The sequence below is a fragment of the Lagopus muta genome, chromosome 8 (genome assembly GCF_023343835.1).
Source record: "Lagopus muta isolate bLagMut1 chromosome 8, bLagMut1 primary, whole genome shotgun sequence".
Lineage (NCBI taxonomy): Eukaryota > Metazoa > Chordata > Aves > Galliformes > Phasianidae > Lagopus > Lagopus muta.
Genome location: NC_064440.1, coordinates 23,425,517 through 23,450,757, shown reverse-complemented (window position 1 = coordinate 23,450,757; position 25,241 = coordinate 23,425,517). Strand labels below are relative to the sequence as shown.

At 43.3% G+C, this 25,241-nt stretch overlaps 2 protein-coding genes across 23 annotated transcripts in view; one reads left to right on the top strand and one right to left on the bottom strand.

Moving 5' to 3' along the window:
* RAPH1 (Ras association (RalGDS/AF-6) and pleckstrin homology domains 1) overlaps positions 1-15,064 on the top strand; it is an 86,317-nt gene extending 71,253 nt beyond the window's left edge. For all 5 annotated transcript variants that reach the window (XM_048953002.1, XM_048953004.1, XM_048953001.1 and 2 more), the window contains 2 exons: positions 457-599; positions 5,099-15,064. In XM_048953002.1, coding sequence (XP_048808959.1) covers positions 457-599; positions 5,099-7,075 — 2,120 coding nt within the window. In that variant the 3' untranslated portion in view covers positions 7,076-15,064. The remainder of the gene's footprint in view (positions 1-456; positions 600-5,098) is intronic.
* Positions 15,065-17,531: 2,467 nt separating this feature from the next.
* Positions 17,532-25,241, bottom strand: part of ABI2 (abl interactor 2) — a 53,284-nt gene continuing 45,574 nt past the window's right edge. For 9 of the 18 annotated variants that reach the window (XM_048953018.1, XM_048953026.1, XM_048953017.1 and 6 more), the window contains 3 exons: positions 22,117-22,203; positions 21,614-21,787; positions 17,532-20,727 (listed from right to left, as the gene is read on the bottom strand). In XM_048953018.1, coding sequence (XP_048808975.1) covers positions 20,552-20,727; positions 21,614-21,787; positions 22,117-22,203 — 437 coding nt within the window. In that variant the 3' untranslated portion in view covers positions 17,532-20,551. The remainder of the gene's footprint in view (positions 20,728-21,613; positions 21,788-22,116; positions 22,204-25,241) is intronic. The other 9 variants (XM_048953021.1, XM_048953035.1, XM_048953034.1 and 6 more) reach the window with 1 other exon arrangement.

Here is a 25,241-nt window from a genome sequence, read left to right as displayed (position 1 = left end):
TGAGAAGAGGAAGCTTCATTTCAAATTTGTGATGCGTCTATCTTCATGTATTTGAAAAAAATAATAAAAAAAATCCAGCTCTATGCTTTAATGATGCAAGTGGCTTTTGCTGACTGACATTTTTAAAATTGGTAATTGGGAAAGAATCACTGCCCAAAGAGAAACTTCCAGACAGTCTCGTCAGAGATTCAAAATGGGGATTCTGCTTCTGGGGCAAATTTTGTGTGCCTGCAGGAATATGCTCTGTTATTCTGTTTTGTTGTCTAGACAGCAGTCTTCAGTGGGCTGGCTGTGAGTGGGAACATACAGAGTTGTTTGTGGGAACAGTGTCATTTGTTGGAATTAAATGTTTAACAAGCATGACTAGTAAATGTCACATAGAGTTCCATTGTAAGCATGGTGGCTTCACTCTTATGTTCAGAAACATATGCTGTTTCTTCACTTTCTTTTAAACAGAATCTCAATCAAATCATTCTAATCAATCTGACAGTGGAGTTTCTGACACCCAGCCAACTGGACATGTCCGTTCCCAAAGTATTGTCAGCTCCATGTTCTCTGAGGCCTGGAAGCGAGGCACGCAACTGGAGGAATCCAGCAAGGTAACAAGAAGACTTTAGTTTGAGAATCAACACACAACAGAATGCACAAGACAGAGCATTACCTCTTCCACCTCTGTCTGAAGTGGGGATGGATTTTTCTCATCTTTTTTACTCTATGTTATTTACATACACTGCCATGTAATTGGTTTGGGTTTTTTTTTTTTTCCCCCAGGAATCACTTTTTCAGCGAATTCACTCATAGAACTTTCTGTTCTTGTTTTTATTAGTGTGCACAGAAGCCTTTTGGTCTTTGAAGGCATGCAACGGCCCTTCACAATAATCTTATTAATTAGCGTTGTATAAAGAACAAATAAAAAGATCAGCTGTTAAAAGCTAACACATGAAATTAATTCGCTAAGATTTTCTTCTGTTAACTGGCCACATCTTTCCACTGTAAATTCCACAGACAACTGAGACCTGAAGGCAGGCACGCCTGTATAAGGCGCACTCTAGTAGTTTGGATTCTAACGTTTGGTATTATATTGTGTGGAAATGAAGGTGGTAGACACAAGTACTGTTAAGCAGCAGTATTAAAATCAACTTCGTTTGAGGTTAAAGACTTGATATCTCCTGTTGCTGATAGAAAGTTACAAAAGACACTAATCCATTTACTCCTGGGGCCTGTGGTGATTTGGTTAGTTTTATGTCTAGCAGTTGACTGGTGTAGTGAATGCCTTCACAGACGGCAGAACCGTCCTTTCATCTGGTTGGTTGTGAGGCTCAAAGGAATTTCCTGAACAGCCATAATACTGGTATTAAGTGCAGCAGTTATGTACATTGCGGGAAGGTACCTTCACTCATGCAGTTTTGAATCTTTCTCAGACTGTAGGTTCAAGCCAGAGAAGCAGGTTTTTTAAAAGAAAACCATGGGTCACTACACCTGATGTTGGTGCATCAGATGAATAGCTAGAAATAAGACACAATGTTAATTACATGTACAAATGAAAAAGTACAGGTGGCGCAATGTGAAACTGACTTGGCTGTTTTCTTTGAGACTTGGAAATTTTCTGTAGTGTCTGCAGGCTTGGAAATTATCTCAATGTAATAGCAAAGTAGTACACAGCCCAGGAACATAGCTTGCTAAACTCTGACCCAGATTTTTCTGCTGCATGTGTGCAAAACCTGCTGCATGTTCATCAGCACATGGCTTGTGTATGTGTACAGGATGCATCATTTGTGCAGGGGCTGGGTGGATCAAAAAGACAGGGCATGTGAGTCTGTCTAGCATGTTATCCAACAGAGATGGAAGAGTACTGCTATGAGACTGTAATGTCAGTGTTTTCTGAGGTTTTGGTTTTCATACGAGATCTTGCTTCTTGCTTCTATGAAATTTTGGAGAAAATTTGAATTTTAGCACCTTGGACCACCGCTGTTCTTATCCAGTCCACAGTGCCAATGGCAATTGCTCATTTATTTACATAAACCCCAATAATTTTTGTTATCTGATTAAAGCATTTTTACAAATAAAATATTCAGACTATTCCCTATTAAGAGCCATCCATGTTTCAAGCTTTCATCAATTCTAATTCCTTTATTTGTACAAACTTACTACAAGGTGTATTTCTCTTCCTCACACATAGCACAGGTGAAGGGATCAAAGCAAAACATCCAAAGAATTCAAATGAAATTAACCTTGTAAAATTATTGAAAACCTTGAAACCACGCTAAGAAAATCCCAAGTAAATTGGTCACAAATTTAACTTAAGTAGAACTACAGTACTTTTTTTTTTTTTTTTTTTTTTTTTTAAGCTGTGCAGGTCTGGCCCAAGGAAGGGTTAACAACAGAAAATATTTAACTGTTACGAGAAAGGAAACAACAGTATTGATACAATGTAATTGACGTGAAAAGGCACCTGCAATTGTAGATACTGAGCCGTGCTGGTTTAGGGAGATCAGTCTCCGAACAGTATCTTCAGAGTTAGTAATTGTCCAGTGCTTTAGCTTTTGGTGACAGAGCTTGCTTAAGAAATATATAAAGGCAGGTTGTTGCAAGTGTCAAAATTAATGGAGGCTTGGCTTGTTCGGTGTGTCCTTTCCACTTCTGCAACTGTCTCTTCCCCATGTCACCCTTTTCTTACCTTCTTCAACAAGCAGGGCAGAACAGAGCACCTCTTGGCTCAGCAGGTTGATGACATTGAGGCTGGTCGGGATGTTGCACTGGTTGGTTCTGCCTGCTTTTCCCCCATTTAAAGGTGCAAATAATTTCACTTCCATTTTTTGAAGTTGAAAATATACTGAGATTTACACCTGTCATGTTTGGCTGAAATTGGCCAACCAGTCCAAATGCAACTGTCACAGGAAGAGATTGCAAACAATTCAAATGCAAAAGCTTGTTTACTTAGGAAAAACAGCTGAAGAAACCTCACAGTTACTATTTTAAACAGTAGTTACTGTTATTTTTATAGGATTTTGGGGATTTCCAGATAGCCATGGTGATATATGATAAAAATATGAATTGAGATAGTATGCAGTGCAGTAAGTCGTTTTTAAGATACACAGTTATCTGTTTCAAGGTTTTTCTATAAGCAAAGTCTGATTGAAATTTTTTTCTGATTGTGGAAATGCAATTTGCTTATATGAGAGTGGGAATAGATTGCCATCCTGCAGTACAGTAATCTTTCCCATTGCGTGCTCAATTTGCTCACTGTGAAAATGACTGTCTTCAATGGATGAGGTAAACCTAAGACTTAAGTGGCTGCCTTTCCAAAATGCCAGTCTGTCCAGTTAATATTTTGAAAGGCTACTCTGCCTAAAGAATGCTGTGTTCACCCACACACATTCATCACAGCTGGGCAGTGAAAATCTCATTGTCTTGTTTTTCTTGTTAGATTTTGAAAATGTTATTTCAAATGAGATGCTACACATGGTGTCAAAGTGAGTGCTCTGTGTGTTTACGTGACAAGGCATGAGGGACAGCTCCCTGTTTCAGATTCTCTAAAATCTTGCTGTTCAGAGTTCTTTTATGTCTCAGTCTCCCTATTTGTTTTATGCTGCTTTTATTTTTCCTGTTGCCTTTTGCTGTCTCAGGTATCAAAAGCGAAGCTCAGCACAGCTAAGGTCAGCACACCCGTGGTGCCTTATACAGGGCAGAATTAAGGTCAGGGGCTGCTACTTGAAAATACATTAACTTGAGTGATTGGGAGAATGGTAATTACAGACTAACAATGTGCAAGAGATCAAGATTTCCCCTTGCTTGTGTGAACACGTTGATGTAGCTCCCGAACTATGTACACTCTTGCTTTACATGCTTAATATGACAGGTAGAGGCACACCTACGTTAGTTGTAAATTACTATTTATTGTTTCTTACTCTAACATTTGTGTTATTCCTGTGCATATAGAAACTGCGCACCTGTGTTTAAAACAACTATAAGCAAGCTTATGCAGCACAAATGAGCATAATTGGGCTAATTTGTGGCATAATACATACCAGTGAAGTTAGGTACGGAGTGTGCTTAGTTGCTGTGTTGGTGTTATGTTTCTAATGCATGATTTTAAGCTGTACACTGTGAAGATGACAACTTGGCTTGTAGCAAAACCACTTTCTACTAGGTGATTGTAGTTCTGATAAACTTGAATAATGTCATTACCTTTTTAATTTTTAATAAGAATGTAGGTTTACAGTTTTAGAGAAACAATTTAACAAGAAGAAAACCCAATAAGTAGACTAAAGCATTGCCTGCTGCTTTTCCATTGCTGTTTCACTTATACAGTTCTCCCCAGTCTTTCTTTTTTCTAATGACATAATAGCTGCATGCCTAGCTTTTCCAAGCTAACTGTCTCTAAGCGTTTCCTTCTGGGGAAATTTTCTTAGGAGACTTCATTACTCCTTCTTTCTGCTCTTTTTTTTTTTCTCTTGACAGCGTTTGATGTCAGAGCATGTGGAATAGAAGGATCTCAGAATCTCCATAGAGCTTGCTCTTCATGTGTTTTAGAGCAGTTCAGGATTTCTGTGCTCTGTAATGCTAAGCAGTATTAAGGCCTAAGCTAACAACACGAAGGCTTGCCAGATGCTCAGGGAGGCCTGGGTATGGTTTAACTCTAGTTTTACTGAGTGAAAAGATGCCTGCAGGCTCTTGCTCTGCATGGTGTCATTTGTTGTGGCCAGGAGCACTCTGGGCAACGTTCAGTCTGGTTCATTATGCTTGCTCACAGGAGGATCAGTGATTCGCACTTGGTACAGCTGCCTGTCCCCCAGAAAAAAAAACCTATTTTCTTCCTGCTGTTCAGCATAGATTGAAGTAGACTGGCCCCGGTGATTCTTGCCAGCTCCCCCTACCGGCCTGGCTGGCCATACTGTACAGTTCAGGCTTGTCAGGGTAAAGAACTATCTCTTGCTGCATTGTTTTCCTAATATTCCTGCATGCTATAATCCTGCCACTTAATTTTTAATGATAGGTTCATTTAGATCTTGACTTCATAATCTCTTTGTCTCCCTCCCTCCCTTCCTCTCTATCTTTTTCTCCCTCTCTACTTTCACTAAAAATCCCTTCTAAATAGGTGCGAATGGAGCCTGCAGGTCGGCCCTTCATCTCTGTTGCACCTCCTGTGTCCCCACAGACAAAAGTGGTGACCCCCTATTCAGCATCACAGCCATCCCCCCCACTACCCCCTCCACCCCCTCCTCCTCCTCCGCCACCACCTCCTCCTCCTCCTCCGCCACCTCCGCTCCCCAGCCAGGCCGCCCCATCTGCTGCCTCACCTGCTGCCATGTTTGTTAAGTACAGCACCATCACCAGGCTGCAGAATGCTGCCCAGCACGGTGGGCCTTTTTCCAAGGCCCCTGCTGCTGCACAGCAGCCCCCCCTGCCCCCTCCATCCTCAGGCAAGCCTCAGATACTGGTGCCGCCCAATGGAGTCATGCCACCTCCCCCCCCTCCTCCTCCTCCCCCCACACCGGGCTCAGCCATGGCACAACTGAAGCCGGCACCTGTTGCCCCCTCTGTACCACAGTTCACACCTCCACCACCCCCTCCCAAAATCCATCAGGTTCAACCAAATATAAGTCAGGTGGCTGCTGCTGCCTCACCATTGCCACCACCTCCTCCCCCTGTGCCTGCCCCACCACCACCCCAAGCACCCCCAAAGCCTCTCATGACAGCTCTCCCCCCACAGCCTAGCAAGAAGGCAGCATCACCAGGGGTCTCACACATCACCTCCCCTGTGCCAGTTCCCTTGCCTCTTGCAAGTAAGAAACAGCCAAGTGTCACATCTCCCCAGGTGCCTCCGCTGCCCCCGGCCCCTCTGGGCCCCACTCCTCCCCCAACATTTCCAAAGCAGCAGAGTTTTTCTATGAAGCCTCCCCCATCACCTCAATCCCCAGTGCCGTCAGTAGTGAAGCAGATAGTCAGCCAGTTCCCACCTCCTCCCACCCCACCTGCCACTGAGCCCCAGCCTCTGAAACCCCTTCCTTTGAGTGTGGCTCCCCAGTCACCTCCAGCGGTGAAAGCAAAACCCAAATGGCAGCCTGCCTCTGCTCCCTCACCGGATTTCCCACCTCCTCCACCAGAGAGCAGCTTAGTGTTTCCTCCTCCGCCTCCTTCCCCAGCTACCTCTGCAGGTTCTCCCCCCCCTGACAAATCAGGGTCTCCAGTCAAAAAGACCAGCAAGACATCAAGCCCTGGAGCAAAGAAACCGCCTCCAACACCTCAGCGGAACTCCAGCATCAAGTCCACCAGCTCCACTGAGTACAGTGAGTCCAAGAGACCTTCAGTGGACCGCCTTGTCAGCAAATTTGCACACCCACCAGAGCCATCAGGGTCTCCATCAAAGGAGTCATCACCTCCTGTGGCCCCTCCAAAGCCCGGAAAGCTCAATCTCTCTGGTGTGAGCTTGCCCATCGTCCTTCCGCAGGGAGGGATCCCGGCCAAGGCTCTTGCTCCAGGTGTATCAGGGAAGGAACCTATGGTTGAATTTCCTTCTCCGCCGTCGGATTCAGACTTTCCACCACCACCACCTGAAATAGATCTTCCTCTCCCCCCCGTTGAGATACCATCTGTGTTTTCAGGCAGCACTTCTCCAAAAGTTGCTGTGGTCAACCCTCAGCCTCAGGCGTGGTCGAAACCATCAGTTAAAAAAGCTCCACCACCCACACGTCCGAAGCGGAACGACAGCACTCGGCTGACACAGGCAGACATCGCAGAGTCACCGGCAACACCTGGCCCCCAAGTGCCCACTTCACCCAAGTCTAGCCTTAGCGTTCAGCCAGGATTCCTGGCAGACCTCAACCGGACGCTGCAGCGGAAATCCATCACCCGGCACGGCTCCCTCTCCTCTGCCCGGATGTCCAGAGCAGAGCCCACTGCCACCATGGACGACATGGCCTTGCCGCCGCCCCCACCGGAGCTTCTGGCCGATCAGCAGAAGACGAGCAGCTTCGGGGGCAGCCACATATCTGGCTATGCAACATTACGGAGGGGGCCACCCCCCGCGCCTCCCAAGAGGGATCAGAACACTAAGTTGTCACGGGACTGGTAATCGGTCACCTGGGGCCGGTGCTCTCCATGACTTGTGGCTGCTCTATGACCAGCCAACCTGTGATGTTGTGCACTTGGAGAGAATATGGGGACGTGGATAATAGCCCTGTCAAAAGAGGTGATCTCAAACTGTAGTCAAGGCTAAAGATAGACATTCCCCCCTCATGGCTAGGCCAAAACAGTTGGGGGCAGAGGGTTGTCAGTATTTTATTGGGGGAGGTGGGTAGAGAGGTGTTGACTTAACATTTTCAATTTCTTTTACCCTTCATATGGATTGGACCAAAATCCCTTTTTCTTACTTTTTCTGCATTTGGGGGGGAAGATAATTTTTTGTAGTGTCTGTCCATGTGAGACATGTTTGTGCATGTATTATAAGTGTAGGTATATAATATATTGTGATATATTTCATTGCAATTATAGAAGATAACCAGAATGTTTTTGTAGATCCGTATTTATTGTTTCAGTCGCTATGTTATTGGGAATCGGACTCTGTAACCAATCTGATTGTAAAGATGAAACTGTTGGGGGCACTTTAAAGAAAGGAGAAAGGAAGAAAGGAAAAAAAAAAAAAAAAAAGCAGGGAAAACAAACAAACAAACAATTTGGCAGTTTGTGATGGGTAAATGGTGCAGAGTTGAGTCTGCTAGTAACTGCACGCTGGTCATTGATTAAAAATGCAAACACAACATACCAAAACATTCTGGTCATAATACTACTGAAAACGAGTATGTTATGAGGAAGAAAATAGATTTTATATATAGTGGGCTGGAGTGAAATATATTTATACTATAAAGAACCTCCCCCTTCCTTCCAAATAGTTTAAAAGTATACACTGCTACAAATTAATTTGAAGTTATTTGTCCATGAATAACTAGGAGAAGTACATACTATTCCAATCCATTATGCATCTTGACTTTATAGTAGGCTTGATCATTTGTTTTTATGACACAAGGTGACTATTTCTGTTAACCCCTTCTGAAAGCTGCCAGGACTCCTGCAACCAGTGCCGACCCACAAGGCTGACCCCTGTGGACGCACCACTTGTACGTGTAACTCTTTCCCTGAACAAACAGGTAGGTTTTGGCAGTGTTACGTTCTCAACTGAACATACCTAGCACAGTCTCATGCTGTCTGTGCCCAGTAAGATGTGTTACCGTTACAGAAACAAGTGTCTGGAAACAGTTAAAAGTACTGTTTGTAATTCATTAGTAGCTGTCAGGAAATATTACTTTCTAGAAAGAGAAAGTATTGGTAACTTGAGGCAAACACAGCTGCAGTTCTCTTTTCTTTGACGTGCCAGGAACTGTGACCAACACATAGAGCTGTTAATTATGAAGTTGCACTTCTAACAGCCAAGGGGAGGACTGGAAAAAAAAAAATCTTTGAGAGGCAATAATGTTTGCAGACAGTTTTAAGGGGCTGCATGAGTAGGAAATATTTGCTTTGGTGTTTTTTTTGTTTGCCACAGAGTCACAATCACGGCATCAGGTACCACAGTCCTTTTTTTGTACTTTGGAAGTTTCACGATGCTGCTTTAGCCATGGTTTGGACACAGTAAGTTAGTGCAGTTAGCGTAAGTGCTCTTGTGTGTTATGCATGCTCCGTACAGGGTAGTGGTATACAATCTATGTAGGTTAAGCAGAATATCGGGCCTGTACCCAGGTCATCCTTGGTTGTTACAACTTCCTTGGTCACGACAGGGATGCTGTCAAGGCTCAGATGTCAAAAGGATTTTATTATTGTTTACCTTTTCTCTAAAAGCAAGTATTATTACATGCTTTCCTTCCCACAAAACGTGAAACAAAGGCGGTAGTTTAACCTGGCGGTGTCTTCAAGCGTTAAAGTAAGGTACAAGCTAAGCTCGTGGTAGAGAAATTCTGGCTGATAGAAATATTGTGAGAGGGCTTGCTGTTCCTTTTTTATAGTTTTTTTTTAAATCTAAATAATAAAATAAATGTCTTTGTGAATAATTTATCAATAGGAAAAAGTTTGCCAATTAGAAGGAAAAATGACGCATCTATAACTATATAATTTTAAATAAGTGCATCATGAAAAGAGAAAAATCAATGGTGCTGTCTCTGCCTTCCTGTTTCATATCCCTTCTTGAAATCTCTTTCAGCACCTCTGGAAATTATTTTAGTATTTCAGACTAGTTTTTTTGAGCAATAAGGATATACCATTGTGTGCATTTTTAAAGCACTGCTGTGGAAAGGCACTTTTTTTCTATCTTTCAGATTGTTCACAAATTTCTGTTTCTACTACTTTTGTGCTTATGAAGTGTCCTTAAAAGCATTTATGTTGTTGATTTTGAGCATGGTCAGTATAGCTGGCTAATAAGTTAATAGAAAAATTGTTAAGCTATACTGGAATTCATGGGTGCTGTAATTTTCTACGTTGGTCCTTCTGCTGCTTTGTACTGTATACAGCTCCAGGGGCTCGTACCCACCAGTGGTGCAAAATGTGTGCAGACACAGTTACAACTCCCCAGCTGATACTGGCAGTAGGCAGGTGGCACATTCTCTGCTTCCTGGTAGGGTGCAAACATGAGTTGATGCAGTGCGTGCTCCCAGACAAGAGCAATCAGGGAATTCTGCTTATCTCCTCTCTTTCTTTCTCTGCAAAACAGTTCTGTTGGTGTGTGATGGTTCCATTTTTTTTTTTCTTCTGTTCATTCAGTGCAGGTGCCTCTGGGATTTGCATTTGGCAGAGCAATGTTTTGAGTGCAGGTTTTTCTGAGGTGTTTGAGCTTTGTTCTTTTAATGTTCCTGTGCCCGAGTTCATTTACCCACTATCTCCCACGAGACGGTAAATCCATACTTAATTTTGCAGGCTACTAAAGAGCTTGCTGGGAGACAGAAATTGAACACCAACTTTACAGCACAAAGAATGAGCATCAGCAAAGGTGGCACCCTTCTTAGTACAGCTTCCTTCATTAGTAAGTAGTCATATAGAAATATAGCAAGTGGCTGCAGCTTTCCTTCTGATGAGCACTGAAATCTGGATACAGAGTGGTTTGGAAAATCTGGATGCCTTTTCTCCTTCTGAGACCTGTTGACATAACTTGCTTTTCTAGTGTATTTACTGCTTTTATGACAGCACATGTGCATGCCTTATTTACAAGCTGTTTTTTGCCCTTGTGCACTGGTTTCAGAATTCTACCATTTTCTTTGCTAAAATCATCAGAAAACAAAGGAGCCAAATTTCAGACATGCAGGAAGATGCTTCTTGCTGCAAATGCGGGGCTATGTTTTGGCACTGTTCAAATGAACAAGTGAGGGCCGAGCTAGCACCCTCTGTACACAAAGATGGTACATGGTTTCATCCTAGAATGCTGAAAATGGATAGCCCTAATTACATGTATGTGTACAATTTGACTCAATGTCAGGGAAAGCCTTGCTTCTGCAGGAGTTGGTGAAAGCAGATAGTGGCATTCTGTACTCTGTTCCAGTGCCTGTTCTTTCAGATTTCCTCCAGTGGTGACATCTGCCTCTACGGGTAGCTGGGCTCTGTTCATCCAGCAGAGAGCAGAGTTCACTCCGTGCGCTGTGGGCATAGAAAGCAGGGGCTCACTGACTTCCCTTTCATTCTGCTCTTGGGGAATTGCTTTTGAAGGGAAAAACTAGGCTCTCCTAACAGCAGTAACAAGAGGAGAGAAAAGATGTAACAAGAAAGCTCTTTAGCAAGTGGTTCTAAACAAATAATTGGTAATACGTTTGAGATGGACGTGCCAGTCTTCTGTTTTGCCTTTCAAACCAGGAAGGAGGCACAAGACCCACAAAAAAGAAAGTAATCTAGTTATTTCAATTCTTTACATGGAAATTACCTGCTTTCCTCTGCACAGTAGCTTCCTCGTGCAACAAAAGACTACTTGCTCTAACGTGGTGCACAGCCCCAAAGCCAAAGAGCTCCTCTCCTGAACTTACTGTGCAATGTCCTGCAGAGCACCAGGGAACAACTGAAGCGTCAGGGAGAGACAACAAAGGTACCTGAATCACTTTGTCTTCAGGACTAATGGGAGAGGGAGCAATTTTTTAACAAGTGCATTTTAAGATTTACTGTTGTGGAGTTGCACGTGTGGAGTTTTCTTGTTGTTGTTTTCCTAATTTCTTTGTTCTGTGCTCTTAGGCAACCAGGTAGCACAGATCAGAGTGGCCAGTCTTGCTCTGGGTTAAAATTATTTCTTTACACAGTTAAAGGAACCAAAAGTGCTGTTTCAACTGCAGAAGGGCAAAAAAGATTTTTTTTCTGCTTATTACAGAAAACTGCATAGATTTAAATTGTTGTACAGTAGTAAAGCAGTACTACAATGCAGTAGTGCCATTACTGGTAAAATTCTCTTATTCAAAGTAAGATAAACAGGTCTTACTTGAGCATTACTTCCAGCAGTGAGTCACATTAAAATCAGTTGCATCTCCTTGATTAATTGGGACATTGTATGGCTTTAACTATATCTTGAGTACATTTGCTGTGGTAGAGAATAAGATTTACCATCTGAAAATATTGTTAACATAGAGCCAAATTCTTAGACCTGTAGTGGTATTTTTATTCAATTTGTTACCTGCAGAATTTTCAACACTTGATGCTCTTCCTGGTTTTTAGTATTTACTTCCAAGTAGCAGCAGTAGTTTGTAAAGGTATTTTCTGTTTGGCATAAATATGCTGATAAGATGGAAGTCACACACGTGTGCTTTCTTGCAGTTCTGTCTCAGTCCAAACATGAGCAATGTAAACTCCTGCCAGAATGTAGTAAAGACAGTGAAGATGTGATCAGAACATATGAGCATTTTTGTTTTCTTGGTGGTGGTTTTTCCTTTTTTTTTTTCCCTCTCATTGTGAAGATGTAGAGTTATATTCTTGTTCAAACAGTGCTCCTGACCTGGGGACAAGGGCAGTTTTATTTCTTTGGTTGTAGGAGCTTCCTTATTTGTGGCTCCTGGTGTTCAGTTTTGTGTTCCTTTTTTCACTTGGAGTAGACTGCAATCCAGAGAGCATTTAACACTACAGCTTTCCCTTACAAGCTTCTATAAAATGCTGGTGCTTTTTAAACTTTCTATTTTAGAAATATAAGTACATTTTTCTAAAGCAATTTTCCTTTCTGAATTCCTTTTCTCCTTCAGTTAAAAAAAATAAGTGACAAAACCAGCATTACAGTGCAGGGGTCAGCACATCGCATACTGCAATCCAATGAGACACAGGCTTTGTCTAGTTTTGAAAAGTTTTAAGCCACTAAATTGCAAATGATTGGCCATCATATGTAAAATTAAAGTAACTGCCACTAATGTGAGAAAAATAAGTAGGACAAGGATTCAGTGAGCTCTGTTTGTGGGAATTGTATGTCCTCAATGAGGAGAGCTAGAGAAGAACTGGAAGGAACAGGAGCTGGTGCTGCATCTATGCCCAGTCCCCTACAGCAGGAATTTAGTGAGGGGAATGAGTGAGAAGAAACTGGAACAACAGATTTTGGAAACCCCCTTAAGTGTTAACACTTAAAGGCAACCTGTCTGTTGCACTTTGGAATTGAACCAACTGTTCCTTGGAGTGGAAAATAGTTCTCTCTCACTCAGGAATTCCGAAGATGCCAAAGATGCATTCAGAGCTACATTGCAGGTACGCAGATGTGCTTGCAGCAGCTGCTCCTGAGGCTAAGCTGCCAGGGGCTGCAGCTGCTGTGTGGCAGGAGAGCAGGGCTGCTGCTGTCAGCTGCCCTGCAGCCCTTGCTTTGACTCACCATTGTAGGTAAGTGAGTACAGAGTACAGACGTGCAAGGGGTGTGGGCAAAGGCCGGTTTAGCTAGAGAACCTGTGCTCAAAGACTCCCTTGTTGCTAATTTGGTGCAGCACTTTTTAAATTATAAGTAAAAGGAAAATCAATACTTTCACAAGTTACAATTGTAATCTTAGCTTTCGTCCTAGTGGACTGCCATGGAGCAGAAATTAACTGGAGCAGCGGATTGTTTTATGGCTTACAGTAACTACTGGTAGCAGCCACTAGTGATATCCTGTACGATACTGGGGATGCAAATGTAAGAAGAAAGTGTCACTGCAATGATGATCTGTCTATACAGCAAACTTGTGATGAGTGCTGTAAATACATTCATGTTTACTGCTTTAAAAAAGAAAATTGCACATTCTGTCTTTCAATGGGATTGCCTCCCCTCTTCTTCCCTTTCCAAAAAAGAAATATCAAAGCTCTTTTAGACTGCTAGCTTCAGGTTGGGGGGAGCTTTGCCATATTATAAATATATATAAATATATGTATAAATATACTTTTTTAAGCATGAGAGAGGACAAAAGAAATACATTATAGAGTACCCAATATAGATCATTATACAATGGAATATGCACAATTCAATAAAGATGTAGTTAAATTTAATAATTTGTTTTAATCCTCTGTCTTGCCCTTTTCCTTTTTCAGAACCCACCTTCTGTTCTCAGGGCAGCAGCAGCTCCCTTTTACAGGGCTCCTGCTTCGCTACAGGTTGCTCATTCTTGATAAAATTACTATTTATTGTTTGTTCCTTTGCACAGCTCTTTCCAGTGGATCAGAGCTGGCTGTATCAGTAGCATTGTACATAGCAGCCACAGGTCTAAAGAAGACCCAGAGTGAAAGCTCACCTTTTCCATCTGCCTGTTCCCTCAGATGTGCAAGGTCCTGGCATTACTCAGTTCAGCTCTGCTCAAACAGCTGATGGCTGGTAAATGCTGGTGCAGCCCTTCACTGGGGTCCACTGCAGGGAATTGATTATGCTGTACCATGGGGGATGCACAGAGGCTGGTTGTGCAGCACTTGTGAGCTGCTACTGTAGGGTTTTGAAAATTAAGATTAAAGAACTCAGACTGAATTCCTGCTCATGTAGGAAGGGCACTAATTCTGAGAGGCTCTGAGGTACTTGGGCTTACATGTAAAACTGAAGTCATTTCTGCCTTGAGCCAAAAGCTGCAGCAGTACAGCAGTACCAAAACCAGAACTCAGCTGCATGAACAGAACTTGAACCACAAGCAGAGCTGCCTGCACCACAGGGAAATCAATTGGAGTGTCATGGCCCCAGGTCACTCATGTCATCACTGAAAGAAGAGAAGCTGTTTGTTCTTGCAGGTCTCAAGGAAGTAAGCTCTGCCTGAATGCTGGAGATGCAGAGTGGTGTTTAGGAAAGGTGAACAAGAACACTCCAGTCAGCTCAGAAGAATCTTAGCCTAAAAGTAAAGTTGTTACTAGTGAACAGCAGCTCAGAGCTGTGAATGCAACATGGGCATCCGTGCTGGAAGAAGAAGCTGGTGTCCTAGCACTGGCCAATTACAGGAAATACAGTCACAGAAGTGGAGACATGAGCTGCTGAAGGCTGCCAGCTGGATGCCAGTATTCAAACCTAGGCTGGGGGAAGAGCTGAGCTCACCTTCTCTGAACAGGGCTCCTGCATACACAAGCCACGTCTCCCCATCCCTCAACACGTTTCAAAAAGCCTGTAACAAGAGAAGGAAAGTGACGCAGTGGTGGCACACTCACAGAACACAGTGTGTGCTTTGTTCCTTTTATTCAGGGCTTGTAACAAGAGGGTTTAGTACACAGCAACAGTTAATTCCAAGTACAATTAAAAAAATTTAAAAATTGGGTTTTGCACTCACTTGGAAGATGGTTCAAATGGCACACACAATAAAATGTTACCGGCAGCACGCAGCTCCCCAGACTCTTGCAGGCTCGATCATTTACAGTGGGCTCTGCACTTCTCCACTGCATCAGCAGCACCAAAAATCAAAAAGCACAGAGTGCTTCCCTTCCAACTGCAACCCAAATGTGTGTGAGGGGGGGTTCTGCTTTCAGAAAAGTACATGGACCAAAAAAATCCATGTTAGACACCAACATTTCCAGAGAATTCATAGAAACTACTTGTCCATGCAAGTTGCAAAAGACACTTTTTCAAATGTGAAAAGAAGCACTTGGGCTTTCCAAAAAAAAAAAAACAAAAAAAAACACCAAAACAAAACTCAGATGTCAGCACTTTAGCAAGGCGCTGTAATGGAAATGAATTTGTACACAGCTCTTCCTCATTTTGTAAATAGAAGGACTTGTCTGAGGTTTATAGAGAAACAGGAAACGTACTGCCACCACATACCTGTCCAGCAGGATGCTGGGTGTAGGCTTACCTCTGGCCAACAGGCTCCTGCTGTCTTTTTACCTTCTTGCAACCCATGTTGGAATAAGCAAAGGTGTTAATGAGGATGTTCAGAGCACCAAAGAAAACAAACAGTTCCTGCATTTGCAGAAAGTTGCACAAAACACATTGCTGCTTTGAATTAATGCAGAACATCATGGTTTGAATTACTTGCAACAGCAGTTGGCAAAACTTGGCTGCATCAAGTGCTCAGCAAACCTTCCCACAGACAGGAGATGAGGGTCACACTAGTTGCACAATCGTAAAAATCAAGATGACTGTTGCTACGCACCAACCAGCTATTGAAAAGAAAAAAAGTTCCCTCTTGCCCTATTCTGACCTCTGTATAACATACCATTTTAGCCACAAAATGTGGCAGTGCCTAATACTGAGTGATGCCAAAGGGTGGGGTAGGTGGAAAATACATTGTAAGCACAATAAATTCTTGAACATGGCTCCCTATAAGCTATAGTCCATCACCTACCTTCCCATGCTGTTTGTTTTACAACACTGCCTCTTCTCAACATGAAGTATTTGCCTTTGTGAATGCAACAGTTCTGCACGTTTCCCACTGCCACTGTTGTTGTCAACATAGGAACTAAAGCCTCTGCATGGATTTTGTAACATTTCATTAAATACTGCAGTCCTCCACACTCAGCAAACCCAGTTGAAGCCACAGCACTACACTCTTTCCAACAGCACCCTCTAACAGCTTCCAAAAAAGTTGTACTGATGCTGCTGCTGGGTACCAATCAACAAAAAGTCCTGTCCTTGCCAGAAGGAAGAGGTAAAAGTTCACCTCCTACAAGCACACCGTCTGTTTCTTCCCCCTTGAGCAGCTACTGCTTCTCCCTGAGCGAGTCTGTACCAAACGTGTGCCTCCAACCTGGCACTGCACTGCTTACCAAGGAGGGGCAGGGGGCTCGTGTCAAGTTTTGCATTTGATTTACGTCTGATGCTCATTTCTAGGGAAGAGGTGCATCTGCAGCATTTGCTAGGAACTGGTGGAAGCTGCTGGGAAAAGCACAGCAATAACCTGCCTTCCGGCATAGGCACAAGATAGCACAGAAGCACAGCAGGCTGCACCAGCACAACCCTCCTCCATCAGGCAAACAGCAGGCAGCACACCCTCTGCCAGAAAAAGACCATCAGTCCTGCTACTGCTTCCCTTCTCAAGCCCATCTAAAGCATCCTAAATAAAAATGCCACTTTGCAGAAGCTGCATTGTTGCCAATTGAACTTTGGTTATAGGCTGTCACAAAAGTGCTGGAGAACCACACCAGGCAGGGGGCCAAGCATTCTGCCTACTTGCAAACAGTAAGGTAGGGCTACCTCGACAAGACCAGTGTGCTGGTGCAAGTAGAAGACATGCACATCCTCTTAGTCACAGAAGCACTGCACCAAGAGAGCCCTTGGCAGCAAAGAACATTCACAGGAGGTGTGAGAAGTGAACAAACCGCTGTGGCGAGTGCTCACTAGTTCTCTGGTAATCCATCCTGCCATAGCCTCCGTGGACTGTGCAGGAGCTGAGGTGCAAACCAGCAGCAATCTCCAGCCATTTCAAGGAACCTCCAGCTCAGCTGCTTCCTTGCTAGCGCATACCACAAAGACAGGCTGAGTCCCAGGGCCATGCTCCACCTCTTGTCCTTCACAGGGAGCAACGGCTCCTAGTGCCTGTTCTCTGGTGCCTGCTCCAGCTGGTGGGCATAGAAGCACCATAGGGATGTCAAGCATAAAATAGGCTGCTTGCTTTTCCTGCCCCTCTCACCCCTCTAAGGCAACAAAGAAAAAAGGAAGAAGAAACAAAGATGATAAGGACAAGGAGAAAGAAGAAAAAGATAAAAATCAATGGGTGAGATACATGCAACCTTGATGCTGAACACAGATATTAAAATAGCCTGCTTCTGCACTATCTGGGGACAGTCTGTGACATCCTTTCCACACAGGCACATGTCAGAGGGGCAGCTCTAGTTAATAGATTTGTCCCAAGAGGGCTGACAGCAAGGAAGAAAATCTCTGCTAGAGCAAATCAAAGCAGAAGCTGCAGCTAGAGTCCTGCCTGTTTAAGCACAATGAAAGCAGCTGGCTGCAGGCAATGTAGCTCTCAAGAAGGGAGAAAAGTTTCTTTTGGCCATGTAGCACTCTGGGCTATTCTGTAGTGTCTCCTTCTGCCAGCTCTCTGGCATGCATACCCTCTGCTCTGACTGACAGCTGATGCTGAACATCTCCAGGTGTGGTAGAACTCAATGAAGAGAAGTTTGCACCTACAAGGATGTTGTTTTTTTTTTTTCCACTTCCCTCAACCCTCAAAGTGGGGAAGGAAGGTTTCTGAAAAGGAGATGTACAAGGGACAAAATTAAAAACACAACCCTCACTGACTTTGACTTTGCAAGCATGCAGTCTAGGCAACATTAATACAAAAAGCTTGTTTACCTTGGCCTGGTCTATGAACATAACATCACATCATCCCCAAACAAACTACGGAATTAAGATCTGTACAAAATAAAAAGTATGCATAAAACTCTTTTCTTTGCATTAGTACTGCATAATAAAGCATAAAACCAGCAGGAGGTGACCCAGAAATTCCATCCACAGCAGCTCTTAGAGAACAAAAAACTAAATGCTATCAACAGAGACCAGACTAACCTCTCAAAACCAGCCTTCCATGGAGCTTCCCACATTTCACCTTCAAGGTTTTGCAGTTTCATCTTCTGTCCTGAGCTCCAACAAGTATGCAGCACTTTCTGGAGTTCACACTGCTCTGCTTTGGCAGCTCTCAACACACGAAACTTACATGATACACAACCAGGTGAGTGTATCACACACTATGCAAGTAAACACAGCCACCACCTGTCTGTCAGAAGTATTCAACAAGCACATGCTCTTGACAGACTGAGTTAAAGACACATTCCACCAATTCATCACCTCCCAGCTGGAATGTGGGTGCACAAGAAGAGAATATTAGCTGTCATGTAGACTCATTAGGCTGCCATAACTCAGTACATTTGAGCACTGTGTGCTGTCATCACCAAAAACACAACCAGGACAGAAGAAGCCAGGGAAGCTTTGATGGTCCTGGAAAACACAATTCTTTGGTGCTTAGGGGGTGGCTCTGGAGCACTGCTGCAGTGCAGTCACCCCACTCTCTAGCCAGGCTGCAAGAACCACTGACCTGTGCAAAAAGTGTAGGCACAACCTGTGATGCTGGAAACACACATCCCAGCTACAGCACAACCAGTGTTTGTAGGTGTGCTCCTAGAGAAATGATGGGCTGAAGGAACTGAACGTGGCTTCTGCTGATCTTGCTGTAAGACAGAAGCTTTTGCAAAGGAAAGTAGAAAAGCATCTCTCCTGGCTAACATCTATTCCAAACAGTAATGCTGCCAACTTCCAGAAAGAAAAGACTAGTGTTTTGGCTACACAGCTGTGGACTGAACAGGGGAGAAAGTAACTTCTATGTTTGCACAGGTTCCTTCAAAGCTGTACTTCTTGTAGGCTTCCACTGAGCTTTACTCACTGTCACAGGATTAACACGCTCTTCTGCGAGCTCACAGCAGGTGATCAAGTTCACTCACCTCCTACAAGCACACCGTCTGTTTCTTCCCCCTTGAGCAGCTACCGCTTCTCCCTGAGCGAGTCTGTACCAAACGTGTGCCTCCAACTGGCACTGCACTGCCTACCAAGGAGGGGCAGGGGGCTCGTGTCAAGTACCCAGCCCCACTGCCAATATCATCACAAACTCAGCGCCGGCAGCGCTCTCTGTACTGCTGTTTTACACACAGGCTTCAGAAGAAAGCTGCAGCACTACCTTGCCTTTGACAGTTAGTGTTGGCTGGAACCTGGTCAGATGTCAGTCAGGACTGTGTCCCTGGCCCAGGAGGCTCCGGCAGTACAGAGGTCAGCTCCACTTGTGGAGCAGCAGGACTACAACAGCAGGTTTAATTGGTTTGTCCTGATAATGCATGACGTTCAACCAAAGGCAGCATTTAGTCCTTCCTGAGGGCAGACTAGCATAGCCATCATATTACACTGACAATCACCGAGCAGCATTTTTAACAGAGACTTAAAAAGCAAACTATCAGCCCAGGGCCTCCACTTGTTATTACTCCACCCTGGATCCACAAGTACAGTTAAAATACCTATTTCTTCATAATAAACATTGGAGAAGACTAGGAGAAGAGCTAGGACTACTTCTAGTTACTGCTTGGATTTCCATGGGAAACCAGTACACAACAACAGCCCTTTTTACTTCCACTTAAGAGATTTTGGCAATAGACATGAAGACGACAATTGCCGTTTGTCCTGCCTCTGCACAGGGCTCTCAAAGTACATATGCAAATCTAGTCATCAAGTACAAAAAAGCCAATTTACAATACCTGATTGGATTTTTAAGATTATATTGTGCATAAGACTAAAGTTGGGGGTATGTTTCTCTAGTGCAAGCAGGTGTGAGTAGATCTGAACCTTAGATCACAGCTCCTAGAGTTTATCCTCAGACCCCAGGAGGACCTGTAAATTTCACCTTCACTGTCAATGGCATCTGTGAGTTCCGGACAACCCAGCAGCACCCATGGCAGGTAGCTTGGTGTGGAGCAGCACATTCACATCAGCGCATGACCAAAACCAAACCTGTTGCATTCAAAAGATGAGGAGATGGGGGTGAGGGTCCTCTGGGCTGCAGCCATCAGAATTGTCTAAACTAAAGGGTGAGTGAACCAAAGCCAGCTCTGCGTGCCTGTGTCAGCCTATAAAAGCAGAGCAGCTGCAGAAGTGTTTTTGCTAAAGATGGAACCAACTGTAAGGAAGTCAGATACATGAACAACTTTGCATACAAATCCCTGTGTTTGCTAACACACAAGCATTTTTCCAGCTGCACAGGAGTGTAGTGTAGAAGAAAGGACATCCACCAGCCAGCAACCCTTCACCACAAGCATCCAGGACATCCCCAGTGCCAGGCACTGCTGCCAAATGTAGTGCCACCATGGTGCACAGGATTCCTGAGAGAGATCCCAGAGCCTGTCAAGAAGTCAGAATGGGAGTGAAGGACATAATAGCTAATCAATGAGTTTGTTAGATCTGAATGGGTCAGCTTACTTCAGCATCAGATTGCTCACGATAGCCTCTGCTGGCAACTGGAAGAGCCGTTTGTTCAAACAACTCAAAACACTACTGTTTTATAATGAGGAGGAAAAAAAAAAAAAAAAAAAAAAAGAGTGGTTGTTACAATTATCCTTCATTCTGCTATTTTGGATGGGGCCCCAGAGGCTGGTAGAGATGAGGAAGCCCTGACAGCTCCTGCAGGAGACGCAGCGCTCTGTCCTCTAGTCTTCACTCTGAGTAATGCATGATGGACTCCACATAGTTCCCTGGGAAGAGCCCCGTCACTCCATTCATGACCCCTTCGTACCAACCATCGTCATTCTTCTTAATGACATAAATGATGGCACCTTCCTGAAATGAGAGCTCATCTTCTTTGTCCTTCGTGTAGTCATAGATGGCTACCACTAGAAAAGAACAGAGGATGGTCTGTTAGAAGAAGTACAAGCACACATCTCAGTCACCTCCACACTTAGATCTATACACTGCTCAAATGCAGTTGCCTTACTTAATGTCATTCCCATGGTACGTAATAGCAATGTAAGTGAAAACAAATTATGAAATAGAAAAAAAAAGGCAGCGCCTCTCTCTAAAATAAAATGCATGCCTACTATATCAACATCTTTTTTATACAGGAACAAAAGAACTTTATCTTACTAAACAGATGAAAGCTGCTTCAGAAAGTCAAAGAAATGCAGTAAAACAACATTGGCAAATACCAAACACAGAAGGTCCGTGCACATCACATACAGCGAACTTTCCAGTCTTGCCTGTGTAGTTGTTAAGAAGTTTTATAGGGAAAAATAATATATACATACATATAAGTAGCTACATACATAAATACATACAGCATATCTACATACGCACATACCTACAAAAGAAGATATACAATATACCCAAGAGATGCATCACGTACGTACACCACTAAAAGGAAGAACTCATGTGCCTTGCAGATGCTGTGCTTACTGACCCCTTGTAATGAGGCCATTATAAGAGGCTGCACGTCCACACGTTTCTAAGATTCTTGGTGCACTTCCCAGGCCCTGTACCAGGGGTCCATGCATGTCTCTAAGGCACAGGCATGATTCTAAAAGATAAGTGCCTGAGTCAAACTCATCCCCCTTGTAAGTGAACAGAGAGCACACCCACTGTCTTAGTGTCAAGAGTCACACAGCTGCCCCTTAGGAAGAGGGGCACCAGTTTTGTGCATCTGTCAGAAGCAGTTTGAACGGCCATGCATACAAATTGCCTGTACAAAAAGAATCGCACTGTTCCTTGCAATTTTAAACCCACCCTTTTCCAAGTAGGTACGCGGTGCCCAGGGAGGGTCCTCCTCTGCGTACGGATCACTGTACTCCACCACTGCTGCCTCTTCCTCCTCATAGTCCTCTGGAGGTGGGGGTGGCGGCGGAGACTCATCAAACACTGGCTCATCCACAGGTGGGGGCGGGGGAGGAGTATCTGAAACTGAAATGGAGCAGCCCTGTACCTGGGAAACGGCCCCTACCACCATGGCTGCAGGTTAAAGAAATGCTTCACATCCAGGCTAGTGGCTACAGCACCCGCGTAAGGAGTGGTGAAAATACACTAGAGACAATAAAGTTCAATGAAGGAACTCACTGAACATTCCTGCAGTGAAAGCAATGAAAGTATTTCCTTCCCCCTTGCTTCTTTGGAACTTCTGACAAATATGCAGACAGCGAAGAATTCTGGCTGCACACAGACACATCTCTCATCCACTCAAAACAAAAGCCACGTGCAGAACTGAATCATGGCACAAGAAAGCGCACACTTACTGTTTTCTTGAACTCTGGCAACAAATCCCATTAGTGGTAACTGCGGAGTTACCTGTAGGATGGAGGGGGGAGGAGGAGCAAGGGATGCTGCCACAGAAATTAAAAAAAGAGGCATTCGGTTAGAAACACAAAGCAGCAAACAGGAAAGTAGACATCATCACACTCAGACAATGTAGCACACTGCCAAGAAGCTGAGATAAAAAGGACAACATTCACCAAAAAATAGTTTAGGGCGTGTAAGCACATTCCCAATCCTTACTTCAAGGAGATTCCCACATTTTTAACTGAACCCATTTCCAACCCGTCTCTTTTCCTAAGATCACGAATCTATGCTGAAGCAGAAGTTTGATCTCACGAAAAGATTCCATCAAGTTCTTTACAGCAGCACAGGACTCCACAAACTGGCCTACCTAACAAAGATATCAAGAAGTTTCACCCCTGTAATCTTCCCATCTTTTAAATTGATTTATGTTTATAAATTGAATGTCTCTTCTATTAAAACACCCACAAACCCTTATTCCTGAAAATAGATACAGCTAATTTTCTACAAAACACAGGCAAAAAGATAAAACAGAAAATTAATTAAATGAGGCAATTTTAGGTGAAACAGAAAGGTACCTTTGAGAAACTTTAGACTTCCAGACAGAAGCCTTGTTGGTAGAACAAAGCACACTTTGCTGTTGCAGAGCAGCAGAGACCAGTCCAATGTGCTGCCTTCCCTTTCTGCCTTATTCTGCAAAACACTGAACTCTGAGCAGCTGGCTTACTGCTAATGAGAGTGCTGTCTTTCTACAAGATGTGCAAATTTTTACACTTAATTAGATAAGCAAGTGTATTGTCTAAGTACAAAAAAATTAGTTAATTCTAGTTAACAAAACTGTAGTCTCACCTTGTAAGGATAATGCAAGACAATTCTTTTTTTTAAGAAAGTTCTTGGAATATTTTCCAGAAAGCACACCTCAGGAAAAGCACAACCATTTCTTGTTAGCGTGGTGTACACAGACATTAAATCATGTCCAAGAGAATAACAAGGAAAAAAAAAGTTTAAAAAAAAAAATCTACACTTCCTGTACCAGTACGTTTATTTACCTTACCGAGCTGAGCTAATTAAATTTCAGTCTAGTCCCACAGCTGCAATGTATGACTTAGCATTATTCAGAATTAGTACACCTCATCACAGCAAATGGAAAAAAAAACAACCTAAGTTATTTCAAATTCACATCTCAAAATACACTGTTTGCTCATTTAGCAACTGTTTTCTATTTAGCGCTTTAAATTTCTTCTGCCAGTCATGTTCCACCTTCTTTTTTTCTACCTCACATCACAAACAAAAAATATACACAAAAACCAAAATAGAGCAACGTTTGTTTTTGTTGCAAGAGTATCCGTGTACCTCCATATAAAGCAGGCTCCATTACCTCACCACTTAACTGGTATTTCTTGAGAAAATTTAAAATACATTTCTAATTACAGCTTCTTTGACTTGAGTGAGGTGACCTTGGAGAGAATATATTCCTTCAAATGTAACCACAACTGCGGGGAAAAGATCTGGTCTTGCATTTCTCAAAGAGGAAAAGGGAACGTGAATTTGAAACACTAATGAAATGCAACAGCATTCAAGAATACAGCGCTCCTGTCCGACTATGAAGTCGCCTCCTTTTTAATTACATATACTATAAAAATACTTAGTTTCAAAATGTTTCCTTTACTCAAAGTCACATGAAATCATACACTTCCTATCTACCATATGAGACTTGCTTTGGTCTCCTGGGTCCCTTCTGTGCACATTGTGTTGTGCATACAAGTCCTTGAAGGAGATAACAAGGCTTTCCAGGTAGAAAGACAAATCACCCTAGACAAGCACAACAAAAATCCCTTTGTTTTGTTTGGATCACGCAGTTTAATCAAAATGGTGATGCTAACACTAGCTGACATCGTTCCTTGTTTATCTTAACCATAATCATTACCTTCCTTTTGGGTCCACAGACTGAACTGCAGTTATGCAACTTACGTAAAGTCTATTTGGTAACTTTATTATTACCTGCAATACTGTTATATATGCTGTCTAAAATGGCATATATGTCTGAATACGGTGAAAATTCTCTTTACTGCAAAAAGTAATGTTGAAATGTTTCTTTTATAGTTATTTTCCCTTCCTTCCCTTTTATTCCCTTTCAGATTTCAATATGCATATAATGTGCCTAACAAACACCACATATTCCATGCAACAGAGCAGCACTTCACTCGATCAAACTCTTCTACCCTCTCTGCCCCCAGCAGTACCATCCGCTTCCTTCTCAATTTAATCACACACATCTCTTTGCAGACTGACTCACAAGGAGTAATATTTGGACCCGACCAGATCCTTTAAACACAAACTGTAACAGCTAACCTAATTCCTGATTCAACGCTTCATCTAAAACAAAGCCAAACAAATCATCACCAACAAAAACACCCCCACAATAGCACTACAGTACTTTCAAATCAACTTTCAGACTTGCCTTTGCTAACAAGGTCGACAGCGTCCCTTGCATCTTTCTGTAGCTTTGTAAGAAAAGGCGTCCCTTACTGTCATATCAATACCTTCACCTCCCCTCACAAGCTCAGGGAGAAGGACACCAGAGATGAACAGCTGCTGAGTTCCCCAACATACAGGACAATACTGCTTGTTAAAATCTCATCATGCTTTTGAGGACAGGTCAGCCACCAGAATAACTTCCATCACATATGGAAGTTCACAGAGGATTGCTTCCCTGCACATTATACCAAGCACCACCGATGTCTAAAATCTCTAACACTTACCTCTATATAACAAGCAATTTACGGAACTGGTGGTTAATCACAAGGAAAAAGCACGCAAGCACACAGACTGATTAATAAAGAATCAGCGTTTTGCTGCAAAACCAAATGCCTATTATACACCAAAGCAGCTACCTGATACACACAGTGCAGTAAAGGACTGAAGTTTGTCCAACAGATCCTGCAAGTCCTGGGAGATCAAAAGGAATTTATCTGACAACAAAAGCCATATTGTCCCAAGCTGCATGCCATAACAACAGCTGCATGCTCTGTGCTCACACCTCCGCTTCAGCACAGCTTCCAGCAATGTACTGCAAGTTACCTCA